A 27,619-nucleotide genomic window follows, 5' to 3' on the forward strand; every position below is an offset into this window, starting at 1 on the left:
TGTGGTTTCAGGAGTTTGGAGAAGCTCTCTTTGGATTCCTTCAATTCTGCTGGTTTAAACAGGAAGCAAGGTGACCGTGGTGAGGAGGTGTTGTAGGTTTGATGAGAGAGGAGAAACGATGAAATGATCATTTAGGAGAATAAGAGAGTGACTACTGCAAGTGGAGAGGTTGACTAAAGCAGAGAAAAAAATAAAGCATGGTAGCTGAGAGCATTAAGGTGAGACCAGTCATGGTATGGAGGGCCATTGTACAGCCATATTCCAGTCAGGGTGTGGAGGGCCATTTTCCAGCATGCTCCAGTCAGGGTGTGAAGGACCACTGTCCAGCATGCTCAAGTCAGAGTGTGAAGGGCCACTGTTCAACATGCTACAGTCAGTGTGGAGGCCCATTGTCCAACTATGTTCCAGTCAGGGTGTGGAGGACCATTGTCCAGTCATGTTCCAGTCAGGGTGTGGAGGGCCATTGACCAGCCATGTCCCAGTCAAGGTGTGGAGGACCATTGTCCAGCCATGTTCCAGTCAGGGTGTGGAGGGCCACTGTTCAGCATGCTCCAGTCAGTGTGGAGGCCCATTGTCCAACCATGTCCCAGTCAGGGTGTGGAGGGCCATTGTCCAGCCATGTCCCAGTCAGGGTGTGGAGGGCCATCTCCAGTCACGCTCTGACAAGCTGTTGGCGACTGAGTGGTGGATGTAACTAGCATTGTAGTTTAACTGTGAGAGTGTACCAGAGAGGAGAAAAAAAAGTGATAATGATGAATAATCAAAAAATATTAAGCCAGTAAAAGAGGAAAAGTGAAACATGAATGGAGTGAGGAAAAGTGAGATGGTAGTAGAATCCATAGATCGAAGGTGTTGGTGTTAAAGAAATACTTACTAGTGTTTGAGCACTAAAGGCAGTGGGCCTGAGGGGCAAGAGACGGTAGGGACAGGGAAGTGTTTGAAACAGAGAGGATGGAGGGCTTGTAGTTCTCAGTAACTGTATTTGTTGGCTAGAGCTGCCATAACAAAGTAGCACAGAGTCACTTCAACAACAGAAATGTATTATCTCAGAATCCTTGCAACTAGAAGTCCAAGATCAAGGTATTGACAGGGTGGGTTCCTTCTGAGGGCTACCAGGGAGAATTTCTTCCATGCCTCTCACAGTAGCATGCTGGCAATCTTTGATGATTCTTGGCTTGTAGAAACATCACACTGACCTCTGCCTTCGTCTTCATATACTGTTCTCCCTGTGTGTAAGCAAGCCTCTGTGCCCAAGTTTCCCCTTTTTACAAAAACCTCAGTCATATTGGATTAGGGTCCACTATAATAACTTCATGTCAGTTAATTACATCTACAACAATCCTGTCTCCAAGTAAAGTCACATTCTAAGGTGCTGGAGGTTAGGACTTCAGCGCACGAATTTTGGCATGATAGAATTCAATCCATAATAGTAATGGTAAGGTCAAGGATATGACCATGGGAATAGAGGTGAGTTGATGTCAAGATAAAAGTCAATCGGGTGAGAGGCCATTGTATTGGAAGAATCAATGACATGTCTATTGAGCCACCAATAATTATGACAGAAATGGTATCTGAGGACACAAGTGTCCTCTTCCCTTCAGCTTCCTACATTTTAATACAAAATATATTAAAACGTCTAAAAATGTATAAAATACATAAAAAGTAAGTATTCAGCAAATTTTCAAAGTATGAAATATCTTAAGACTAAAGTTTAAAATACTATGGTAGTTATCTCATATGTAATGACTTCAAAAAAATTTCATTAAGGATGTTTATTAATAACTGCTTATACTATTGGTTTTATATAATGCTTGTAAACAGGTGAGGCAGGGCCCCTCTGTCAGTCTTACCTGAGATGACACTTAGGGCCTCTGCAGGGCAGATGGGTAGATCACGGATGAGCTTACCAGGCTCCCAGGCTCCATCTGCCCAGGAGTACTCTATGGCAGGCCCAGTGCTCTGGCTCTGGGTACAGGAGTAGGAACTGCCCACTGCTGGAACAGTACTATGTCATACCCCTTAGACCCACTAAAGGAGCCTTTGGCAGGTCCACCAGGTAGATATTTCTTATTTCCTAACTCTGTCCTCCAGGCTTTCTCCCTCACTTGCCTCTCACATGACTCCAGCAGTTCCCTTAACTTCACCTGCCCAGTGTTCCCACCCTCTTCCTCCTCACATATCCCAGGCCTAGACTCCTTCTTGTGTCTGACAAAAAGCATTACCACACTGTCAGTATAAACTTTTGAGTGTGTGTGCGCGTGTGTGTATGTGTGTGACTTATTTCATTTTTTTATCTTCTCCAATGGACAATAAATATCATGAAAGAGCTTCACATCTGTTTTGATTATCACTGTTTTTACTGAGCATGATGCCTGGTACATGATAGGTGCTCATTAAATATGTGTTGAATGAATGAACAGATTACACTATTTAAGATAAATAACACTTATGTCTAGTTACAATATATGGGCTAATTTTTGTGGGACCTCCTAAGACCCACAAGTGACTTCTGTCTACACTGCAGATGAACTGAATTGATTACCTAAAATATGTTTATAGTGTTCATTGTGCCAGTTGCTCATGGTTCTGCTAATTGGCCCAGGACTAGTTGTGATCCACAGACTGAAGCCAGAGTAAGAAAGAGAATTCAAGGCACTAAGACAACCAGGAACAGTTTTATCAAGGCAAGTGGAAGCTGCTAGGCTCAGTGGTTGCATGCCTATAGTTGGGGTAAATCATCCTGGTGCAAATACAGTATTCACACCACAAATGTGTAGTGCAAGTTTCCTCTGTGGCCAATCACAGGGCTGCAAGTTGAAGCCCCAATTTAGCTTATTCTCCATGCATAATTTCAAGGGGACTTTCTGGTGAACTTTTCCAAGAAGCTCCAAATACAGATGGTTCAAATTTGCAGTTTGGCTAGACTTTGTCACTGGCTGTACATTAAATTTTTTTTAAAAACTTAGGTTCCTTAAAGCTAAGGAACCTAAAAATTACAAATCGTTTAAAACAGCAGTCCCCAACCTTTTCGGAACCAGGAACTGGCTTCATGGGAGACAATTTTTCCACGGGGTAGTGAGGAATGGTTTTGAGTTGATTCAAGGGCATTACATTTTGTGTGCATTTTATTTCTATTATTATTACACTGTAACACATAATGAAATTATTATACAACTCACCATAATGTAGACTCAGTGGGAGCCCTGAGCTTGTTTTCCTGCAACTAGATGGTCCCATCTGGGGTGATGGGAGAGAGTGACTGATCATCAGGCACTAGATTCTCATAAGGAGGGTGCAGCCTGGATCCCTCACATGCACAGTTCACAACAGGGTTTTCACTCCTATAAGAAACTAATGCCACCACTGATCTGATGGGATGTGGAGCTCAGGCAGTAATGCAAGCTATGGGGAGAAGCTGTAAATACAGAAGAAGCTTTGCCAGCTCACCCGCCAGCCAGTCACCTCTTGCTGTGCAGCCCAGTTTCTAACAGGTTAGAGACTGATACTGGTCCAGGTCACCAGATTTGGGGACCCCTGGTTTAAAATGCTTGTATTTTCTCTTTTTATAGTTTAGTCTAGTATTTTTGTTTCATTTGATCTTTTAATGTTGTTTTGTCTATCCTTAAAATAGTCTCACTTTCTGGGTTTTCTGTTTACTTAAACTAATTAATTGATTTACCTTTTAAATTCTGATTCAGTAGGTCTAAGTAGGGGCCTGAGAATTTACATTTCTAGCCAGCTTCTAAGTGATGCTGATGCTGCTGGTCTGGAGACCACACCTTGAGAACCACTGCTGTTGGTCTTATCTGCACAATAGATGCACCAAGGCAAATTTTTAAAAGTACTAATGCCTGAAAACACCACCCTCACTCCCTCAACCAACTAATGCAGTCTGAGGTGTGGAACGCCAAGTGATTCTAATGTTTAACTGAGGTTGAGAACCCCTGTTCTAGGAGTCCAAAATAGGCAGGTCTTGCCATTCATCAAAGTACATAATTATAGGACCTTCATTAGCCTCATATCAATATTTTGGGAGAAAATGGCTCTAACAAAATTAAAAACTCATACTATGTTCCGTATTTAGTTTCAGGGAGCCCAGCTTGAATTACAGCTAGTCTCTTCTGGTACCTCCTGAGAGCACAAGAATTAGCCAATCAAATCAATTATCCTGACATTTTGCTACCAAGTTCCTCCAAACCCTAACCTTGTGGCCTAATAGCTTGAGTTCCAAAAGAAAACAGATGATTATTTTACCAACTGCTCCGTTACTATGTAACAAAGATAGTCAGCTGTGGGTTTCTGTTCCTTAACCCACCTCTACCTATCCAGTTTCATTATTTTAAAGTATATTTGCAATATTCCTATATGCTATGGGAACCAATTTCTATGTTACTTAAGATTCTGGTTTTAAGTTACAAAAACCCAACTTTCACCAAGTTAAGCTAAAAGGGAGAATTATTATAAGGCTAAAAGGCGTGTCACCTAGTTAGCAGCTACAGCTTATTTCATAATTACAATTAGAGTCACCTAAGAAACAAGGGTATGAATTAGGGTGGTAAAACAGCTAAAGTAAGTATCAAGCAGTTTTAAGAGTCAGCCTTGAGCAATATTATACATATACATATGTATCTTCTGTATGATAATGTATACATAATTGACTGTATGATCTTAATAATACAGTATAATTCTAAAATACTATTATATTGCTTTTTCTCAGGAAGAAGTTGAAGCTTTGATATGAGTAAACAAGTATCTCTACCTGAAATTATTAAAGACTGGACCAAAGAGCATGTGAAAAAATGGGTAACTGACGACCTTAAGATTAATGAGCAATATGGACAAATTCTGCTCAGTGAAGAAGTGACAGGATTAGTCCTGCAGGAATTAACTGAGAAGGACCTTATAGAAATGGGGCTACCACGGGGTCCAGCACTTTTGATAAAACGTTCATATAACAAATTGAATAGTAAGTCCCCTGAAAGTGACAATCATGATCCTGGACAATTAGATCATTCAAAACCGTCCAAAAGAGAACACCAAAAAGATCCAAAACAGACCAAAAAGGAAGAAGAAAATTCAATGTCATCCAATATTGATTATGATCCCAGAGAGGTCAGAGATATCAAAGAACGAGAATCAATTCTTGTGAAAGAAAATGTGTTAGAAGAAGAAGTAGCAAATGCTAAAGACAAGAAAAAGGGTGAGCTAAAACCTGAACAATTGACTTGTATGCCATATCCTTTTGATCAGTTCCATGACAGCCATCGCTACATAGAACATTATACTCTACAACCTGAAACAGGAGCACTCAATCTCATTGATCCAATACATGAGTTCAAAGCTCTCACAAACACAGAAACAGCCACAGAAGCGGACATTAAGATGAAATTCAGCAACGAAGTCTTCCGATTTGCATCAGCTTGTATGAATTCACGCACCAATGGCACCATCCATTTTGGAGTCAAGGACAAACCCCATGGAGAAATTGTTGGTGTGAAAATCACCAGTAAGGATGCCTTCATTGACCACTTCAATCTAATGATCAAAAAGTATTTTGAAGAAAGTGAGATCAATCAAGCCAAGAAGTGTATTCGGGAGCCAAGGTTTGTGGAAGTCCTTCTGCAGAACAATATGCCATCTGACAGATTTGTCATTGAAGTCGATATTATTCCAAAACACTCTATATGTAAAGATAAGTATTTCTACATTCAGATGCAAATTTGTAAAGATAAAATATGGAAACAAAACCAAAATACTTCACTGTTTGTAAGAGAAGGGGCTAGCTCTAGGGATATCCTGGCCAATTCCAAGCAACGGGATATAGATTTCAAAGAATTTTTACAAAATTTAAAGTCACTGGTGGCATCTAGAAAAGAGGCTGAAGAAGAGTATGGAATGAAGACAATGAAGAAGGAGAGTGAAGGACTAAAGCTGGTTAAACTTCTCATAGGAAACCGAGACTCACTGGATAATTCATACTATGACTGGTACATTCTTGTAACAAATAAATGCCATCCGAACCAAATAAAGCACTTAGATTTTTTAAAGGAAATTAAATGGTTTGCTGTATTGGAGTTTGATCCTGAATCTGCGACCAATGGAGTGGTCAAAGCTTACAAAGAAAGCCGAGTGGCAAACCTTCACTTTCCAAATCAGTATGAAGACAAGACAACTAACATGAGGGAGAAGATTTCTGCTCTTAATCTTTACCAACAGCCCAGCTGGATTTTCTGCAATGGCAGATCAGACCTGAAAAGCGAGATATATAAACCTCTAGAACCACATTTATGGCAGAGAGAAAGAGCTTCAGAAGTCAGGAAACTAATTTTATTTCTCACAGATGAAAATATAATGACAAGAGGAAAATTTTTGGTAGTGTTTCTATTACTCTCTTCAGTGGAAAGCCCAGGAGATCCACTCATTGAAACTTTCTGGGCTTTCTATCAAGCTCTCAAAGGAATGGAAAATATGTTGTGTATCTCTGTGAATTCACATATTTATCAACGATGGAAAGATCTACTACAAACAAGAATGAAGATGGAAGATGAATTAACAAACCACAGTATTTCCACATTAAATATAGAACTGGTAAACAGCACTATCCTTAAACTAAAATCGGTGACTCAGTCATCAAGAAGGTTTTTGCCCGCCCGTGGATCTTCTTCAGTTATCCTAGAGAAAAAGAAAGAGGATGTCTTGACTGCACTAGAAATCCTCTGTGAAAATGAGTGTGGAGACACAGACATCGAGAAAGACGAATATAAATTCCTGGAGTTTAAGAAATCAAAAGAAGAACACTTTTATCGAGGTGGCAAAGTATCCTGGTGGAACTTCTATTTTTCTTCTGAAAACTATTCTTCAGATTTTGTTAAAAGGGACAGTTATGAAAAGCTTAAAGATTTAATACAGTGCTGGGCAGAGTCTCCTAAACCAATATTTGCAAAAATCATCAATCTTTATCATCATCCAGGCTGTGGGGGTACCACACTGGCTATGCATGTTCTCTGGGACTTAAAGAAAAACTTCAGATGTGCTGTGTTAAAAAACAAAACAACTGGTTTTGCAGAAATTGGAGAGCAAGTGATCAATCTGGTCACCTATGAGGCAAACAGCCATCAGGATTACATTCCTGTGCTCCTCCTTGTGGATGATTTTGAAGAACAAGAAAATGTCTACTTTCTACAAAATGCCATCCATTCCGTTTTAGCAGAGAAGGATTTGCGATATGAAAAAACATTGGTAATCATCTTAAACTGCATGAGATCCCAGAATCCAGATGAAAGTGCAAAATTGGCAGACAGTATTGCACTAAATTACCAACTTTCTTCCAAGGAACAAAGAGCTTTTGGGGCCAAACTGAAGGAAATTGAAAAGCAGCACAAGAACTGTGAAAACTTTTATTCCTTCATGATCATGAAAAGCAATTTTGATGAAACATATATAGAAAATGTAGTCAGGAATATCCTAAAAGGACAGGATGTTGACAGGAAGGAAGCACAACTCATTTCCTTCCTGGCTTTACTCAACTCTTATGTCACTGATTCTACAATTTCAGTTTCACAGTGTGAAATATTTTTGGGAATCATATACACTAGTACACCCTGGGAACCTGAAAGCTTAGAAGACAAGATGGGAACTTATTCTACACTTCTAATAAAAACAGAAGTTGCAGAATATGGGAGATACACAGGTGTGCGTGTCATTCACCCTCTGATTGCCCTGTACTGTCTAAAAGAACTGGAAAGAAGCTATCACTTAGATAAATGTCAAATTGCATTGAATATATTAGACGAGAATTTATTCTATGATTCTGGAATAGGAAGAGACAAATTTCAACATGATGTTCAAACTCTTCTGCTTACAAGACAGCGCAAGGAGTATGGAGATGAAACAGACACTTTGTTTTCCCCATTAATGGAAGCTTTACAGAATAAAGACATTGAAAAGGTCTTGAGTGCAGGAAGCAGACGATTCCCACAAAATGCATTCATTTGTCAAGCCTTAGCAAGACATTTCTACATTAAAGAGAAGGACTTTAACACGGCTCTGGACTGGGCACGTCAGGCCAAAATGAAAGCACCTAAAAATTCCTATATTTCAGATACCCTTGGTCAAGTCTACAAAAGTGAAATCAAATGGTGGTTGGATGGGAATAAAAACTGTAGGAGCATTACTGTTAATGACCTAACACATCTCCTAGAAGCTGCCGAAAAAGCCTCAAGAGCTTTCAAAGAATCCCAAAGGCAAACTGATAGTAAAAACTATGAAACCGAGGAATGGTCACCACAGAAGTCCCAGAGACGATATGACATGTATAATACAGCTTGTTTCTTGGGTGAAATAGAAGTTGGTCTTTACACTATCCAGATTCTTCAGCTCACTCCCTTTTTCCACAAAGAAAATGAATTATCCATAAAAACTATGGTGCAATTTTTATCAGGAAAATGGACCATTCCTCCTGATCCCAGAAACGAATATTATTTGGCTCTTAGCAAGTTCACATCCCACCTAAAAACTTTACAATCAGATCTGAAAAGGTGCTTTGACTTTTTTATTGATTATATGGTTCTTCTGAAAATGAGGTATACCCAAAAAGAAATCGTGGAAATCACGTTAAGCAAGAAAGTCAGTCGTTGTTTCAGGAAATACACAGAACTTTTCTGTCATTTGGATCCATGTCTATTACGAAGTAAAGAGAGTCAATTATTCCAGGAGGAGAATTGCAGGAAAAAGCTAGAAGCTCTGAGAGCAGATAGGTTTGCTGGACTCTTGGAATATCTTAATCCAAACTTCAAAAATGCTGCAACCACCATGGAAATTATAGTGGATGAATATGCCTTCCTGCTGAAGCAAAACTCAAATAAGCGCATGACAAATGAGAAACAAAATTCCATTTTGGCCAACATTATTCTCAATTGTCTAAAGCCCAGCTCCAGATTCATTCAACCACTTACCATGCTAAAAAAGCAACTCCGAGAGGTCTTGAAATTTGTAGGACTAAGTCATCAATATCCAGACCCTTATTTCTTGGCCTGCCTCCTGTTCTGGCCAGAAAATCAAGAGCTAGATCAAGATTCCAAACTAATAGAAAAGTATGTTTCATCCTTAAATAGATCCTTCAGGGGACAGTACAAGCGCATGTGCAGGTCCAAGCAGGCAAGCACACTTTTCTATCTGGGCAAAAGGAGGGGTCTCAACAGTATTGTTCACAAGGCCGAAATAGAGCAGTACTTTGATAAAGTACAAAATACAAATTCCCTCTGGCACAGTGGGGATGTGTGGAAAAAAAATGAAGTCAAACACCTCCTGTGTCGTCTAACTGGTCAGGCTGAAGGCAAGCTAATCTCTATAGAATACGGAACAGAGGAAAAAATTAAAATACCAGTAATATCTGTTTATTCAGGTCCACTCAGAAGTGGTAGGAACATAGAAAGAGTGTCTTTCTACCTAGGATTTTCCATTGAAGGCCCTCTGGCATATGATATAGAAGTAATTTAAGAAAATACATCAACTGTAGTTCAAATACATTTATTTATATCTTTATGATTTTATTTCCTCTCTCTATTCTCATGGCATTTTCATGACATTATTGGCTAACCTCTAATCATAGATTTTGCTTTTGCTTCCCTGAAAGAATTGTAAGCCTTTTTAAGATATGAAATATGCCTGCACACAGAGCTTGGCACACAGTCAATCGTTTAATGTTTTAAATATGCATTTTCAGACTCAAATAATGAAGAAGTTTCATTGGTATCCACTGGTCACATCATAACTGGTTATAGGGCAATAAAATCTGTGTTAAATTCAATTGTCTTTATACGTTTTCTGAATTATTTCTTCACTGTGACAGCAAAGATTTAAATAAGATGAATGTAAAAGAGAAAGCTTATTGGACTCAAACCCACAGATGGACACCAGAGTTCCACTTACCTCATCTTGGTATCAATAAAAACTCATGTGGAAGGTAAATATGTTGCTCCCCATCCTCCATATAACACTTTCTCCAACACACACACACACACACACTCCTTGTACCCCTTGCCCTTCTCCTAGCTCATGGCTTCAGGAGAGAGAAGAGTTCAAAAAATAAAGCAATCATAAACTTGAACTCTCTTCATTCTCTTCTTCCCATTTACAGGAGAATCTCTTCCTTTAAGCCATTTTTGTCTCCTGTGAATACAGCCTTATCTCCACCTGTTCCTTAGATCCCATCTCTCCTGGCTTCTTTTTTCCATTCATTACCCTCTTTGCTCCCTTTACTTCTCAACCTGTGCTATACACATGCTGTTATCTCTGTTGAGATTGCCTTATTTCCATTTAACATTCTCTCTCCTGCTATTCTGATTTGTCATTCACAACTGAGTTCAAGAGTCATGTCCACCAGGAAGTCTTCCAAGACCACCATCATTCCTGACTGATTAGAGGGCTTCCTCATGGTAATATGTGTTCTCAAGTTTTCAGTGTCAAGGAATGCCATTCCAGACACTCATTCTCAGATGCACAACAGCCAGAAGAGTCTCAAGCAGCATTCAATAGCTTGGAATTTAAGAGCTGTACATTGCCTATAAAGTGAAACATAGGCTAATATAGATTAAATTGAATATTGAAATAACAAATATGTTTACTTATCCACATATTTGTATCTCTTTGTAACGTAACTTAGAGATTCTGGACTCCAAACCCAATTCTTCTTATCATCAAGAAGTCTATGCTCCATCAGGGTTCTTCTGGCCTATATTTCCATGAATCTGGGCAATGCTCACATGGTCCAGAACATGTCCCTCTTTCTGAAAGCTGTGTCTGCTGCTGGTCCTGCTCCAAACAGTTGCCTCCTTCTTCTGCAGTCCACCAGTCCATACAGTAACAGGATCTCCCAAGTGGCTATACTCCCCAAGGTGTTCATCGGCCTGTGAACATAAGCCTGACCCTTATTTCTTTTAAACTTCCCTACTGTACTATAACATTTAGTAAGACATAACTAAGGGCTTGATGTAAAGAAAAAAGTTATAATGAAAGGAGAAAAAACTACTAAATATTCCTGCTAACCATAACTATCTTTACAGTTAATAATTCTGGCCCCACGGTGAGGTATCTTAGAGAGCTTCTTTCTCCTTAGCCCCCATTTCAACATCCATGCTATAGAGTGATCTTTTCTCATTCTCCTGAATGAAAGAATCCCTAAACGTGAATGCTTGACTCAGAGAGTAGGATGCAAACCCTTTGACACTCCCAGAAAAAAATTCATTCTTCCTGAAAAGAAATGTAATGTAATATGCAGAATGTCACCCTACCCTCAATGAGGAGAAGGTCTTACATTACTCTGCAGAGAAGTTTATGAATCTCAAAAATCTGAGACAGGTCTCAGTTAATTTAGAAAGTTTATTTTGCCAAGGTGGAGGATGTGCACCTGTTACACAGCCTCAGAAGGTCCTAATAACATTTTCCCAAGGTGCACAGCTTGGTTTTATATATTTTAGGGAGACATGAGACATCAATCAATATATGTAAGATGTACATTGGTTTCATCCAGAAAGGAGGGACAACTCATGAAGGGAGGGGGCTTCCAGGTCACAGGTAGGTGAGAGACAAACAGTTGCATTCTTTTCAGTTTCTGATTAACCTTTCCAAAGAAGGCAATCAGATATGCATTTTCCTCAGTGAGCAGAGGGATGACTTTGAATAGAATGGAAAGCAGGTTTGCCCTAAGCAGTTCCCAGCTTGACTTTTCCCTTTAGATTAGTGATTTTGGGGGCCCCAAGATTTTCAAGATTTACTTTCCTTTCACATTTCCCCCCTTTTCTTTTTTAAAATCTTTGGAGAAAGCATTTTAGAAGAAAATGAGTCTCTGGTCTCAGGTTTCATCTGGCCTCTTATGGCTAATATGGTTTATTCCTAGACAGTTAGGTCCCAAGTTATTAGGAAAGCTCATTTTTAGCAAGTTGGGAAGTCTCACATCCTATGCAGAGAAAACAGGGGGAGAGAAAAAAAACAGCAAGAAATAAAAGAACAATCCTGGTAAATCGATATAGTCCACACTACTCTGAAGCCCATACATCAGTAGGCAGGTTTGAAAGTGACTTACTTATGTAAACAAGTTGCTGTTATTTTCTTCTGAAGTTTAAGTTATCTAGAATCAGTTCACAGGGCTTTACAAAAACACAGCTTAGTTTTCAGTGACTCCAAATGAGGAAAAATAGAGAGAAAAAGAAGGGGGAAAAATGAAAACATTATTTTGAAGACTTTTAGCCAAGAAACATTAGAATGCAGTCCAAATTGTAGAAAATAATAAAAATTTAAAAACATTAGGCAAGACTAGAATCCAACAATAGTTTTTGAAACATAATTTTTCTCTCTCCAGTTTCCCGTTTTTACTAAAGACACATCATGGTAGAACTGATTTGCTTTATTGTACTTAGCCAGATTATTTATATAAAGTGCAGCAAGAATAATTATTTTTCACATAGACTTTTTAAATTGACTTTGATGGAAGTATATTCCATAGAAGGCATCTCAGACCAGCCTTTGTTTTTTGTTTTTGGGGTGTTTTTTGAGACAGAGTCTCACTCTGTCACCCAGGCTGGAGTCAAATGGTGCAGTCTCAGCTCACTGCAACCTCTGCCTTCTAGATTCAAGTGATTCTCCTGCCTCAAGCTAACCAGCCATGTTTTGTACCATCAAATACCTATGAGTTGGCTGAATTCTTCTCCTCTTGCAGTCCCAAGATAACTTGGGGCCCTGGGCCTGTCATAAAGTGACATTCTTTATTTACCACAGTTCAGGAACCCTGTACAGGGACTGTGTAGACAAGGTATAAGGCCAGTTTTCCCAAAAATCTTTTACTGGCTCTATAGGGCAAGTTTGATTCTTTAAAGGAAAGCATGTCATTCCAGTCAAAGCCTTGGTAAAATAACCAGTTTCTCCGATTGTGTCCTGTTACAAATGAAAACAAATTCTTATTGCACTTATATAAATAACTGTATTTCCATAAATTAAGAATACTCACAAATAGTTTCCAAATTCTGGAGAAATAAGTTAGAGAGAAACAAATAGGCTCCAAATTTTGTTCATGGGAGTATACTTATTTGTAAAAAGCTGTCAGTAGCTCAAAAGAAAAAGTTTCCTTGCCTCTGAAAAACAAAACAAAGGATCAGCAACATCTTTAAACTTTTTTCTTTTTTTCTTTATAATACTTTAAGTTCTGGATACATGTGTAGAATGTGCAGGTTTGTTGTATAGGTATACACATGCCATGGTGGTTTGCTGCACTCATCAACCCGTCATCTACATTAGGTATTTCTCCTATGCTATACCTCCCCTAGCCCTCCACACCTCAACAGGCCCTGATGTGTGGTGCTCCCATCCCTGTGTCCATAAGTTCTCATTGTTCAGCTCCTACTCATGAGTGAGAATATGCGGTATTTGGTTTTCTGTCCCTGTGTTAGTTTGCTGAGAATGATGGTTTCCAGCTTCATCCATGTCCCTGCAAAGGACATGAACTCATCCTTTTTATGACTTCATAGTATTCCATGGTGTATATGTGCCACATTTTTTAATCCAGTCTATCATTGATGGGCATTTGGGTTGATTCCAAGTCTTTGTAATTGTGAACAGTGCTGCAATAAACGTATGTGTGCATGTGTCTTTATAGTAGAATGATTTATAATCCTTTGGGTATATACCCAGTAATAGGATTGTGGGGTCAAATTGTATTTCTGGTTCTAGATCCTTGAGGAATCACCACACTGTCTTCCACAATGGTCAAACTAATTTACACTCCACCAATAGTGTAAAAGTGTTCCTATTTATCCACATCCTCTCCAGCATCTGTTGTTTCCTGTCTTTTTAATGATCGCCATTCTAACTCCTGTGAGATGGTGTCTCATTGTGGTTTTGATTTGCATTTCTTTGATGATCACTGATGATGAGCTTTTATTCATGTTCGTTGGCCACATAAATGTCTTCTTTTGAGAAATGTCTGTTCATATATTTCACCCACTTTTTGACTGGGCTGGTTTTTTTTTTTTTTTCTCTTGTAAATTTGTTTAAGTTCCTTGTAGATTCTGGATATTAGCCCTTTGTCAGATGGATAGATTGCAAAACTTTTCTCCCATTCTGTAGGTTGCCTGTTCACTCTGATGATAGTTTCTTTTTCTGTGCAGAAACTCTTTAGTTTAATTAGATCCCATTTGTCAATTTTGGCTTTTGTTGCCATTGCTTTTGCTGTTTAAGACATGAAATCTTTGCCCATGCCTATGTCCTGAACGGTATTCCCTAGGTTGTCTTCTAGGGTTTTTATGATTTTAGGTCTTATGTTTAAGTCTTTAGTCCACCTTCAGTTAATTTTTGTATAAGGTGTAAGGAAGGGATCCAGTTTCAGTTTTCTGCATATGGCTGGCAAGTTTTCCCGACACTATTTATTACATAGGGAATCTTTTCCTCATTGCTTGTTTTTGTTTGTGTCAGGTTTGTCAAAGATCAGATGGTTGTAGATGTGTGGTGTTATTTCTGAGTCCTCTGTTCTGTTCCGTTGATCTATATATCTGTTCTGGTACCAGTACCATGCTGTTTTGGTTACTATAGCCTATACTGTAGTATAGTTTGAAGTCAGGTAGTGTAATGCCTCCAGGTTTGTCCTTTTTGCTTAGGATTCTCTTGGCTATATGGGCCCTTTTTTGGTTTCATATGAAATTTAATGTAGTTTTTAGTAATTCTGTGAAGAAAGTCAACGGTAGCTTGATGGGGATATCATTGAATCTATACATTACTTTGGGCAGTATGGCCATATTCACAATACTGACTCTTCCTATCCATCCTATCCATGAGCATGGAATGTTTTTCCATTTGTTTGTGTCCTCTCTTATTTCCTTGAGCAGTGGTTTGTAGTTCTCCTTGAAGAGGTCCTTCACATCCCTTATAAGTTGTATTCCAGGTATTTTATTCTTTTTGTAGCAACTGTGAATGGGAGTTCACTCATGATTTGGCTCTCTGTCTGTTACTGGTGTATAGGAATGCTTGTGATTTTTGCACATTGATTTTGTATACTGAGACTTTGCTGAAGTTGCTTATCAGTTTAAGGAGATTTGGGGCTGAAATGATGGGGTTGTCTAAATATACAATCATGTCATCTGCAAACAAAGACAATTCGACTTCCTCTTTTCCTAACTGAATACCCTTTATTTCTTTCTCTTGCCTGATTGCCCTGGCCAGAACTTCCAATACTATGTTGAATAGGAGTGGTGAGAGAGGGCATCCTTGTCTTATGCTAGTTTTCAAAGCAAATGCTTCCAGCTTTGGCCTATTCAGTATAATATTGGCTGTGGGTTTGTCACAAATAGCTCTTATTATTTTGAGATACATTCCATCAATACCTAGCTTATTGGAAGTTTTTAGCATGAAGGGGTGTTGAATTTTATCAAAGGCCTTTTCTGTATCTATTGAGATAATCACGTGGTTTTTGTCATTGCTTCTGTTTATGTGATGGATTACACTTATTTATTTGCATATATTGAACTAGCCTTGCATCCCAGGGATGAAGCTAACTCGATCGTGGTGGATAAGCTTTTTGATGTGCTGCTGGATTTGGTTTGCATTTTATTGAGGCTTTTCCCATCAATGTTCATCAGGGATATTGGCCTGAAGTTTTCTTTTTTTGTTGTGTCTCTGCCAGGTTTTGGTATCAGGATGATGCTGACCTCATAAAATGAGTTAGGGAGGAGTCCCTCTTTTTCTATTGATTGGAATAGTTTCAGAAGGAATGGTACCAGCTCTTCTTTGTACCTCTGATAGAATCTGGCTGTGAATCTGTCTAGTCCTGGGCTTTTTTTGGTTTGTAGGCTATTAATTACTGCCTCAATTTCAGAAATTGTTATTGGTATATTCAGGGATTCAACTTCTTCCTGGTTTAGTCTTGGGAGGGTGTATGTGTCCAGGAATTTATCCATTTCTTCTAGATTTTCTAGTTTATTTGTGTAGAGGTGTTTATAGTATTCTCTGACGGTAGTTTGCATTTCTGTGGGATCAGTGGTGGTATCCCCTTTATCTCTTTTTTATTGTGTCTATTTGATTATTCTCTCTTTTATTCTCTTTAGTCTGGCTAGTGGTCTATTTTGTTAAACTTTTCAAAAAACCAGTTCCTGGATTCATTGATTCTTTAAAGGGTTTTTATGTCTCTATCTCCTTCAGTTCTGCTCTCATCTTAATTATTTCTTGTCTTCTGCTAGCTCCTGAATTTGTTGCTCTTGCTTCTCTAGTTCTTTAATTGTGATGTTGGGTGTCAATTTTAGATTTTCCCACTTTCCCCTGTGGACATTTAGTGCTATAAATTTCCTTTTAAACACTGCTTCAGCTGTGTCTCAGAGTTTCTGGTGTGTTGTGTCTTTGTTCTCATTGGTTTCAGAGAAGTTATTTATTTTGGCCTCTATTTTGTTGTTTACCCAGTAGTCATTCAGAAGCAGGTTGGTTAATTTCCATGTAGTTGTGTGGTTTTGAGTCAGTTTCTTAATCTTGAGTTCTAATTTAATTACACTCTGGTCTGAGAGAGTGTTTGTTATGATCTCTGTTCTTTTGCATTTGCTGAGGAGTGTTTTACTTCCAATTATGTGGTCAATTTTAGAATAAGTGTGATGTGGTGCTGAGAAGAATGGCTGTTGATTTGGGTTGGAGAGTTCTATAGATGTCTATTAGGTCTACTTGGCCCAGAGCTGAGTTCAAGCCCTGAATATCCTTATTACTTTTCTGTCTCATTTATCTGTCTAATACTGAGAGTGGTGTTAAAGTCTCCCATTATTATTGTGTGGGAGTCTTAGTCTATTTGTAGGTCTCTAAGAACTTGCTTTATGAATCTGGGTACTCCTGCACTGGGTGCATATATAGTTAGGATACTTAGCTCTTCTTGTTGCATTGATCCCTTTCCCATTATGTAATGCCCTTCTTTGTCTTTTTTGATCTTTGTTGGTTTAAAGTCTGTTTTATCAGAGACTGGGATTGCAACCCCCACTTTTTTTTCTATCTATTTGCTTGGTAAATATTCCTCCAATCCTTTATTTTGGGCCCATGTGTGTCTTTGCATGTGAGATGGGTCTCCTCAATGCAGCACACCTATATGTCTTGACTCTTTATCCAACTTGCCCATCTGTGTCTTCTAATTGGGGCTTTTAGTCCATTTACATTTAAGGCTAATATCATTATGTGGGAATTTGATACTGTCATTATGATGCTAGATGGTTATTTTGCCTTTTAGTTGATACAGTTTCTTCTTACTGTGGGTGGTCTTTACAATTTGGTATGTTTTTGCAGTGACTGGTACCGGTTTTTCCTTTCTATATTTAGTGTTTCCTTCAGGAACTATTGTAAGGCAGGCCTGGTGTTGATAAAATCTCTCAGCATTTGCTTGTATGTAAAGGATCGTATTTCTCCTTTGCTTATGAAGCTTAGTTTGGCTGGATATGAAATTCTGGGTTGAAAATTCTTTTCTTTAAGAATGTTAAATATTGGCCCCTACTCTTTTCTGGCTTGTAGGGATTCTGCAGAGAGTTCTGCTTTTAATCTGATTGGCTTCCCTTTGTGGGTAACCTGACCTTTCTCTCTGGCTGCCCTTAACCTTTTTTCCTTCATTTCAACCTGGTGAATTTGATGTATGTGTCTTGGGGTTGCTCTTCTCAAGGAGTATCTTTGTGATGTTCTCTGTATTTCCTGAATTTAAATGTTGGCTTGTCTTGCTAGTTTGGGGAAGTTTGGATAATAGCCTGAAGAGTGTTTTCCAACTTGGTTCCATTCTCCCTGTTACTTTTAGGTACACCAATAAAATGTAGGTTTGGTGCTTTCACATAATCCCATATTTCTTGGAGGCTTTGTTCCTTCCTTTTCATTCTTTTTTCTCTAATCTTGTCTTCATGCTTTATTTCACTAAGTTGATCTTCAATCTCTGATATCCTTTCTTCCACTTGGTTGATTCAGCTATTAATACTTGTGTGTGCTTCACAAAGCTCTCATGGTGTCTTTTTCAGCTCCATCAGGTCACTTGTGTTCTTCTCTACACTGCTTATTCTAGTTAGCAATTCCTCTAACCTTTTTTCAAGGTTCTTAGCTTCCTTGCATTGGATCAGAACATGTTGCTTTAGCTCAGAGGAGTTTGTTATTATTCACCTTCTGAAACCTACTTCTGTCAATTCATCAAATTCATTCTCCCTCCCATTTTCTTCCCTTGCTGTTAAGGACTTGTGATCCTTTGGCAGAGAAGAGGCATTCTGGTTTTTGTAATTTTCAGCATTTTTGTGGTGGTTTCTCCCCATCTTCATGCATTTATCTACCTTTGATCTTTGACGTTGGTGACCTTTGGATAGGGTTTTTGTGTGGAAGTCCTTTCTGTTGATGTTGATGCTATTGCCATCTGTCTGTTAGTTTTCCTCCTGACAGTCAGGCCCCTCTGCTGTAGGTCTGCTGGAGTTTGCTGAAGGTCCACTCCAGACTATATTTGCCTGGATATCACCAGTGGAGGCTACAGAACAGCAAAGACTGTTGGCTGTTCCTTCCTCTGGAAGCTTTGCCCCAGAGGGGCACCTGCCAGATGCCAGCTGGAGCTCTCCTGTATGAGGTATCTGTCAGCCACTGCTGGGAGGTGTCTCCCAGTCAGGAAGCACAGGAGTCAGGGACCCACTTGAGGAGACAGTCTGCAATCTGTCCCTTAACAGAGCTCTAGTGCTGTTCTGAGAGATCCGCTGCTCTCTTCAGAGACGGCAGGCAGGAACACTTAAGTCTGCTGAAGCTGTGCCCCCAGCCACTCATTCCCACAGGTGCTCTGCCCCAGGGAGATGGGAGTTTTATCTATAAGACCCTGACTGGGGCTGCTATCTTTCTTTCAGAGATGCCCTGCCCAGAAAGGAGAAATCTAGAGAGGCAGTGTGGCTACAGTGGCTTTGTCGAGCGGTGGTGGACTCCATCCAATTTGAATTTCTTGGCAGCTTAGTTTACAACGTGAGGGGAAAACAGCTTACTCAAGCCTCTGTAATGGTGGACACCCCTCTCCCCACCATGCGCTAGCATCACAGATCGACTTCAGACTACTGTGCTTGCAGCAAGAATTTCAAGCCAGTGGATCTTAGCTTGCTGGACTCCACAGGTGTAGGAGATCCGTCAGAGTGGTGGGAGAAATGACAGGGAAAGGAGCAGGCCTTCTGAAAGGTCAGAAGGCTCTGCAAATCTCCAGGGGAGAATAGCTGAAGGCAGCTGTTCTATAATCCTGAGGCAGAGGGCACGGAGTAGGTACAAGTGAGTGTAGGTGAATTTATCTTAAAGAGGCTTGTTTACTTATATTGACCAGTAACTGACCTTTTATTATCCATGTGTATGACGTTCTCTGAAAGGGGAACAATAAATGTTAATCACCTACAGGTTGTTTGCTCCAGGTTTTCAGCATTGTGCCTGCATTGAATAAAAGCAAGCAGCTCCAGCTTCTCAGGGCTGCTGCACTTTGGCCACTACAGCCAGGCAGACCCCTAGCCGCTCTTACACTGCATACCTGTGTCTGAGTACCTCTTTCATCCATTGCTCGGCCAGGGTCTGCAGGACAGACCTGGCATGTGGGGGTGAGATCCGCTGAGTTAGACCACTTGGCTCCCTGGCTTCAGCCTCCTTTTCATGGGAGTGAACGGTTCTGTCTTGCTGGTGTTCTAGGCACCACTGGGGTATAAAAAAAAAAACTCCTGCAGCTAGCTCGGTGTCTGCCCAAATGGCCACCCAGTTTTGTGCTTGAAACCCTGGGCTTTTGTGGTATAGGCCTCCAAGGGAATCTCCTGGTCTGCAGCTTGTGAAGACCATGGAAAAAGTGTAGTATCTGGGCCAGAACGTACCATTCCTTGTGGCACAGTCCCTCACAACTTCTCTTGGCTACAGGAGGGAGTTCCCCAACCTCTTGCACTTCCTGGGTGAGGAGATGCCCCACCCTGCTTCACCTCACCCTCCGTGGGCTGCACCCACTGTCTAACCAGTCCCAATGAGATGAGCTGGGTACCTCAGTTGGAAATGCAGAAATCACCTGCCTTTTGCATTGATCCCACTGGGAGGTGCAGATTGGAGCTGTTCCTATTTAGCCATCTTGCCAACCACCTCCAGTGCATTTTTTATTTCTCTAATTGTGTCCTTCATTTCCAGAAGTTGTGATTGTTTTTTATGTATGCTATCTATTTCACTGAGGAATTTTCCTTTCACATCCTGTATCGTGTTTGTTGTTTCTTTAAGTTGGAATTCACCTTTCTCTAGTGCCTTTTTGATTAGCTTAATAATCAACATTCTGAATTATTTTCCTGGAAATTCAGAGATTTTGTCTTCATCTGGATCTATTGTTGGTGAGCTGGTATGGTATTTTGGGGGTGTTGAAGAACCTTGTTTTGTCATATTATCAGAATTGTTTTTCTGGTTCCTTCTTATTTGGGTGACTGTGTCAGAGGGAAGATCTGGGACTCAAGGGCTACTATTCCGATTCTTTTATCCCACAGGGTGATCTCTTGATGTGTTCTCCCACTTGCTCTAGGGATGGGGCTTCCTGAGAGCCAAACTGCAGTGATGATTTTTTCTCTTCTGGGCCTAGTTATCCAGCAGAACTACTGGACTCCACACTGGTATTGGGAAGTGTCAGCAAAGAGTCCTGTGATATAATACATCTTCAGGTCTTTCGGCTGTGGATACCAACACCTGCTCCAGTGGAGGTAGCAGGGGAATGAAGTGGACTCTGTAAGGGTCCTTGGTTGTATTTTTGTTCAGTGCACTGGTTATGTGTTGGTTGGCCTCCAGCCAGAAGGTGGCATTTTCAAGAGTGCATTAGCTGTGGTACTATAGGAAGGAAGCAAACTTGACCTAGGGTCATCTAGTTATATATTCATGTTTCTGAGGCAGTGGGCAGAGCCATAGAGCTCCCAAGAAATTATGTTCTTTGTCTTTGGCAACCAGAGCAGGTAAAGAAAGACCACCAGGTTGGGGCAGAGACAGGTGTGTTTGAGCTCAGACTCTTATTGGGTGTGGCGTGCTGCAGTTGCTGTGAGGGCGGGGGTGTGGTTCCCAGGCCAATGGAGTTATGTTCTCAGGGGGATTATGGTTGTCTCCACTGAGTGACACAGGACACCAGGGAAGTGGGGAAAAGCCAGCAGTCACAGGCCTCACCTCGTTTCCATACAACCCACAGTTCTAAAGGCCAGTGTCACTCCCACTGTGCCCCTACCAACAACACCGAGTCTATTTCCAGGCAGCCGGTGACCAGGGCTGAGAACTTGCCCCTGACTATCAGCCTCCCCACTGAGAAAGCGAGCAGACTTATGGCTTTTTTTTTTTTTTTTTTTTTTTTTGCATCTCAGGGAATCCGTGGTTGCGATACAATTTCTTCAAAGGGTCTGTGGATTCTCTTGGCTTTCCTGGTATGTTGCTGCAGTAATTTTTGAAGCAAAAGCTCACAATGTGAGTCTCCACATGCTGTCCTGTCTGTCCCAGTGGGAGCTGCAAGCTAGTCCTGCCTCCTCATCCTCACAGAAACATGAGAATAATGTTTGACCAAATATCTAGGCACTCTGTGGCCCAGTCAAGTTGACACATTAAATTAACCATCACACTGGTCCCCATGCAAAGTGGAACCCAGGTTTCAGAGCTCAGGCCCAGGGTCCCCTTACGAGGAGGGCTCCTGAGGGTTATGAGTGTAATGATTATATCTAGGCTGTCCTTCACAGCCACTTTCTTTCTTCCTAAACCTCAGGATTTAAGCACACTTGCCTGAAACCTGGGTTCAAATCTCTGCCATGTATTAGTTGTGCAAACTTTAGATATTATTTAGATATTATTTAATATCTCTATGCCTCAGTTTATTCACCTTTAAAATTGAGATAAAAATAATCTCTACCTCAGGAGATTGTTGTGAAGAGTAATTAAGTTAATATGAAACATTTAGAACAATGCCTGGTACATGGTAAGTGCCCAATAAATATTTTAAAATAAATGTTTTTAAATGTTTTCATCTCAAACCAGTATGGATCAATTATGGGATGTGGAAACCAAAAGCTAATTGAGCACACACAATAAATATTAGTACTTCCTGTTAGTTTTTAAAATATCAGCTATTTTTGTTGCTCTCACCCAGGCAGTTTTCTACCTGGCCCTGACACTGACCTTAGAAAAGATAAATCTCTACAATGTGACCATCAGGTCTGCTGCAGCCCTGGTCTGCTCTGCAGAACTAAGCCAGAGGCATTTAGCATTTATTGAGGTGCTCAAAGAAGTCCCATCCCTGAAAGACATTCTTTATACTTTAGGAAAGCAGAAATGGACAGTAACTCCACCCTTAAAGGCCAGTGAAATACTGACCTAGAGTATCTCCAACCCGGCACTCCACAAGGCTGGGACTGCAATGTAAACTCATATTCCCAAGGGATCAATTAAGCCAGAATATCCCACAGTTTGTGGGATATTCCTTCAGATTTTGACCAAGCAGACCAGAAGGTGGTATAGAGCCATAGCTTATAAAAAAGCATATCAGATAGAAAAGGCCATGTTATAATTTCAGATCTGAGAAATGAAACTGAAACAAAACCTACGTTCTTCCTTCCCCCAACTTCCCCATTGTTAAGCATGCCCTGTTGTTTCTGAGCCAATTAGAGCTTGCTATGAGATAGAAGCAGGTAACACATAGACTTCCGTTAAAATCAGAATGAGGAAAATACTTTTCTCTAGCATCGCAGGAGGAAGAAAACAAACACATCAGATATTTTCAGCACCAAAAGAGATGGTTTTCCCCACATACATGTAAAAGAAATTTGCAAGACTATCTGGGTAAGTACAATATCTATTATTACTATTGTTCTTACTATCTATAGCAGCATTTTATTGAATAGAAAGAAATATACTTTTTAATTAGAAGATTTAAATATACCTCAAAACAAAAAATAGTATTCTAAGCCTAGAAATTCGAGACTATTTGTTGCTCTGACAGGAGCCTGCTTTGTATTAGTTGAAAAATTAGTCATACGTTTCATTAAAGATGCAGTTGAAAACTACAGACACTTTTACTGATGAAATCTCCCAAGGCATAACAGCATCTTCAGAAAGAACAAACAGGCCAGGTGTGGTAGCCTGTAATTTGAGCACTTTGGAAGGCAAGGACATGAGAATTGTTTCAGGTCAGGAATTCAAAATTAGCTTGGGCAACATAGCAAGACCCTACCTAGCAAGATTTCTACCAAAAAAAAAATAGCTGGATGTGGTGGCACGCAGCTGTAGTCCTAGCTGCTTTGGAGGCTGAGGCAGAAGGATTGCTTGAGCCCGAGAATTTAAGGTTACAGTGAGCTATAATTGCACCACTGCACTCCAGCATAGGCAACAGAATGAGACCGTGTCTCAAAGAAAAAAAAAAGAAAAAGAAAAAGAAAAAGAAAAAATAGGTAAAGAACAGGTAATGAAAACTTAAAAGTACTTTACTTTAATCAAATATACCTTCCACCATCTACTCTAAGAAATAAGTAGCTTCCAGAAAACAAAGCTCTCTGAGAGTTTCTCAAATACTGTTGTTGGATGACATGTATAGGAAGACAGACAGACAGATAGACTACTATGGGAAGTCTTTGGAATTATGGCAGCTTTATGTGCCTGGCAAAAATACTAGGCTTATGTCTAATTTCTCCCTGAAGGAAACACTAAGATAATGCAAGAGGGTTGGGGGATCACATTTCTGAATGAAGGCCTGACCTTCAGCTCCCTTTAGAAAAGTTAACAAACCCTACAGTTTAACACCAACTAGAGTTAAAAAAATGTATGTGGGTTCAATCGGTAACAAAGTGTTTCCTGCTAAGATTCTCAGAACCAAATTTTCAGGTCAGTTTTTAAAGTATACAGTATCAAAACCAGTAATTTTAGGCACTAATTTTACTCCATGATTTCACCTTTTTCCCCCTACCATTATTTAGCCTTCCCCATGATTTCTTTACCTAACGGTTTTAATATATGTGTGATCCTGTATTACTTTCTAAATATTTCACCTAAAAAACATTTTGGAACAAGAGAGGATATAAAGAAATCATAAATATGTAAAATATCTATGAACAGTGGCATAAATACCTATGAATGGTGGCATATTATTTTCTCCAAGAGTGACATCATCAACAATTTTTTAAAAATAATTTATTGAAAGGTACAGCTATCAATAATCTGACAAAAGCTTTAGGGGAAGAAGCGTGAAAGTGTAACCTGTTCAATGACATTTGAAATATTCATAATCTCTCTAGGAGAGAAAACAGTCAAAGGTCACTTCTTTATTATTTGCTTACTTTCCCAACCAAATGTTCAGGCCCAGTTCTCCATCTCCCACATTCTTATATGAGAACCTGACTTTATGTTTTTACATATAATGGTATGCAGTTCTTGCATAAATCAAATAATCCATCTAATTCACCACTCGTTCTCATCATCTAGTTTATGACATATCATCCAGAGAGTAAGGACTGTGACTGTGTCTGTAAAACTGTGAAAAGTTCAAGTTGATGAAGGAAGTCAGGGAGACCCCAGGAAAAGGGTACTGGTGGGATGGGGCGAGATGGGGGATGAGAGTCATGGGTATGAGGCCTCAGGAGCCAGGGCACACTAGCAGCAGGATAATCAGGGACCCCTGCTTTATGTTAAATAGTGTGGGTGTAACAAAAGGGAACATACTTTCATAGGGTGGGGTAGATGTGACTCAGCAAATGGATACAAGAAAGTGACTTAGATTAGAACGGTCACTAGACGAGGGTGTAGTCAGCTTTTAGATAACTCTAAAACCAGTATGAATCAACACTGAGTCGGATGCAGAAGTCAAAATTCATAATCTGAGGCTGCAATAATAAACACCTAGCAAAACTTTAGGACCTCACATACCATTGAATTCACAATTATCCTTGGTTCATAACACACCATCATCTTTTTTATGCAAGTGTCTCTTTTATTTTATTCATCCGTTTATTTATTTTCTAATGTATTTTGGAGGCATTATTGGCTTTTTAAATACGGCATAACTTATATACAATGCACAAACTTAAGGGTAAGCCTCTATGAAATTTTTATATGTACTTACCTGTGCAACCACTACCCATATCAAGATATAAAATATTTCCATCACCCCAGAAGTTTTCCTTGTGTTCCTTCCCAGAAAATATCTACCGCCAACATCATTCTGACTTCTATGACAGATTACTTTTACCTATTCTTAAACTATATAAGTAGAATTCTACAATATGTTTTCTGTTGTAACTGGCTTATTTCACACAGTATGATGTGAGATTCTTTCATGTTGTTGCCTGTATCAGTACTTTAATCGTTTTCATGAGAATTGCAGATCCAAAGGGTAGGTATATATTTAACTTCACAAAAACTGATAGCTTCTTAAAGTGGCTGAAACAATGTACATTCCAACAGGCAATGTATGAGAGCTCCATTGACTCTACATCTTCACCAACATTTGGCGTTACCAGTCTTTCATTTTAGCCATTCTGGTAGGCATGTAATATTATCTTGTTGTAATTTCACTTTGCATATCCATTATAGTAAAGATTTTGGAACACTTCTAATTGCACTTCATTACACCCGCCTCTGTGACTACCAAAATCCCCACTGGTTTCTCCTCCTCCCAGTAGGCCAAGTCTAATCCTTAAACCCAACCCCAAATCAACAAATGCCCCCAAAGCTTACCTAGACAGGAATCTTTTCCTCTCTGGAATTTTAGTTCATCCTGTCCTTGTCATCTGGTCTATTGATGACTTTGTGATTACTTAAAAATATGAGTTTTGCAGTTTTTCGGATTTTGTTCTCATTGTTGCAGTGGGTGAGTAGGTGGCCTTTTGTGATCTCCTATATCCTGAAACTGAGACTCCTTCAGTTTCTTCTAGAGTCAGTTTGGTAAGCTATATTTTTTGAGAATTTGCTAATTAATCTCAGTTTTCAATTTATTCAGTTAAAGTTGGTTGGAATAACATCCAAACCCTTTCATTTTTAAAGTATCTAATATTGTTTACTTGTATCTAATATTGCTTATTTTATTAATTGAATAATTATTTGAATTATTAATTGAACTAATTGATTAAATTGTTAATTTAATTAATTAATATTGCTTATTTTATTTTTTGGTTAATCATTCCATGGATGTGTCAATTTTATTACTTTTTATCTCTTGGACTTCATTGAGTCTCTCTTGTCATTTTGTTTTCCATTTTATAAATTTCTACTTTTATCTTTATTTTTTTCTTTCTTCTTATTTCAGGTTTATTCTGTTGTTCTTCTTTGAATTTATTAAATTGGCATTTAGTTCATACTTTTCAGTCATTCTTCCTTTTTTTAAATTATACTTTAAGTTCTAGGGTACATATGCACAACATGCATGTTTGTTACATATGTACACATGTGCCATGTTGGTGTGCTGCACCTATTAACTCATCATTTACATCAGGTATATCTCCTAATGCTATCCCTCCCCCCTCCCCCCACCCTACAACAGGCCCAGTGTGTGATGTTCATCACCCTGTGTCCTACTATTCTCATTGTTCACTTCCCACCTGTGAGTGTGAACACGTGGTGTTTGGTTTTCTGTCTTTGCTATAGTTTCCTTAGAATGATAGTTTCCAGCTTCATCCATGTCCCTACAAAGGACATGAACTCATCCTTTTCTATGGCTGCATAGTAGTCCATGGTGTATATGTGCCACATTTACTTAATCCAGTCTATCATTGATGGACATTTGGGTTGGTTCCAAGTCTTTGCTATTGTGAATACTGTCACAATAAACTACATGTGCATTTGTCTTTATAGCAACATGATTTATAATCCTTTGGATATATACCCAGTAAATGGTATATGACTGAGACAAATGGTATTTTTAGGTCTAGATCTTTGAGGAATCGCCACACTGTCTTCCACAATGGTTGAACTAGTTTACAGTCCCACCAATAGTGTAAAAGTGTTCCTATTTCTCCACATCCTCTCCAGCATCTGTTGTTTCCTGACTTTTTAATGATCGCCGTTCTAACTGGTGTGAGATAGTATCTCATTGTGGTTTAGATTTGCATTTCTCTGATGGCCAGTGATGATGAGCATTTTTTCATGTGTCTGTTGGCTGCATAAATGTCTTTTTTTGAAAAGTGTCTGTTCTTGTCCTTTGGCCACTTTTTGATGGGGTTGTTTGATATTTTCTTGTAATTTGTTTAAGTTCTTTGTAGATTCCAGATATTAGCCCTTTGTGAGATTGGTAGATTGTAAAAATTTTCTCCCATTCTGTAAGTTGCCTGTTCACTCTGATGGTAGTTTCTTTTGCTGTGCAGAAGCTCTTTAGTTTGTCAGTTTTGGCTTTTTTGACATTGCTTTTTGTGTTTTAGTTATGAAGTCCTTGCCCATGCCTATGTCCTGAATGGTATTGCCTAGGTTTTCTTCTAGGTTTTTTATGGTTTTAGGCCTAACATTTAATTAAGTCTTTAATCCATCTTGAATTAATTTTTGTATAAGGTGTAAGGAAAGGATCCAGTTTTAGGTTTCTACATATGGCTAGCCAGTTTTCCCAGCACCATTTATTAAATAGGGAATCCTTTCCCCATTTCTTGTTTTTCTCAGGTTTGTCAAAGATCAGATG

General features: G+C 39.4%; 2 protein-coding genes across 4 annotated transcripts in view; both read left to right on the forward strand.

The window, feature by feature from the left end:
• Positions 1-9,808, forward strand: part of SAMD9L (sterile alpha motif domain containing 9-like) — a 23,293-nt gene extending 13,485 nt beyond the window's left edge. For both annotated transcript variants that reach the window (XM_011998268.1, XM_011998267.1), the window contains exon 2: positions 4,718-9,808. In XM_011998268.1, coding sequence (XP_011853658.1) covers positions 4,738-9,498 — 4,761 coding nt within the window. In that variant the 5' untranslated portion in view covers positions 4,718-4,737 and the 3' untranslated portion in view covers positions 9,499-9,808. The remainder of the gene's footprint in view (positions 1-4,717) is intronic.
• Positions 9,809-22,644: 12,836 nt separating this feature from the next.
• Positions 22,645-27,619, forward strand: part of SAMD9 (sterile alpha motif domain containing 9) — a 24,438-nt gene continuing 19,463 nt past the window's right edge. Inside the window, exon 1 of one of the 2 annotated variants that reach the window (XM_011998269.1) lies at positions 22,645-22,806. The gene's annotated coding sequence lies outside the window, so the exon portion shown is untranslated. Of the gene's footprint in view, positions 22,807-25,810; positions 25,900-27,619 lie in introns of those variants that run through there. The other variant, XM_011998270.1, reaches the window with a different exon arrangement.

Source organism: Mandrillus leucophaeus, unplaced genomic scaffold (assembly GCF_000951045.1).
Source record: "Mandrillus leucophaeus isolate KB7577 unplaced genomic scaffold, Mleu.le_1.0 Scaffold565, whole genome shotgun sequence".
Lineage (NCBI taxonomy): Eukaryota > Metazoa > Chordata > Mammalia > Primates > Cercopithecidae > Mandrillus > Mandrillus leucophaeus.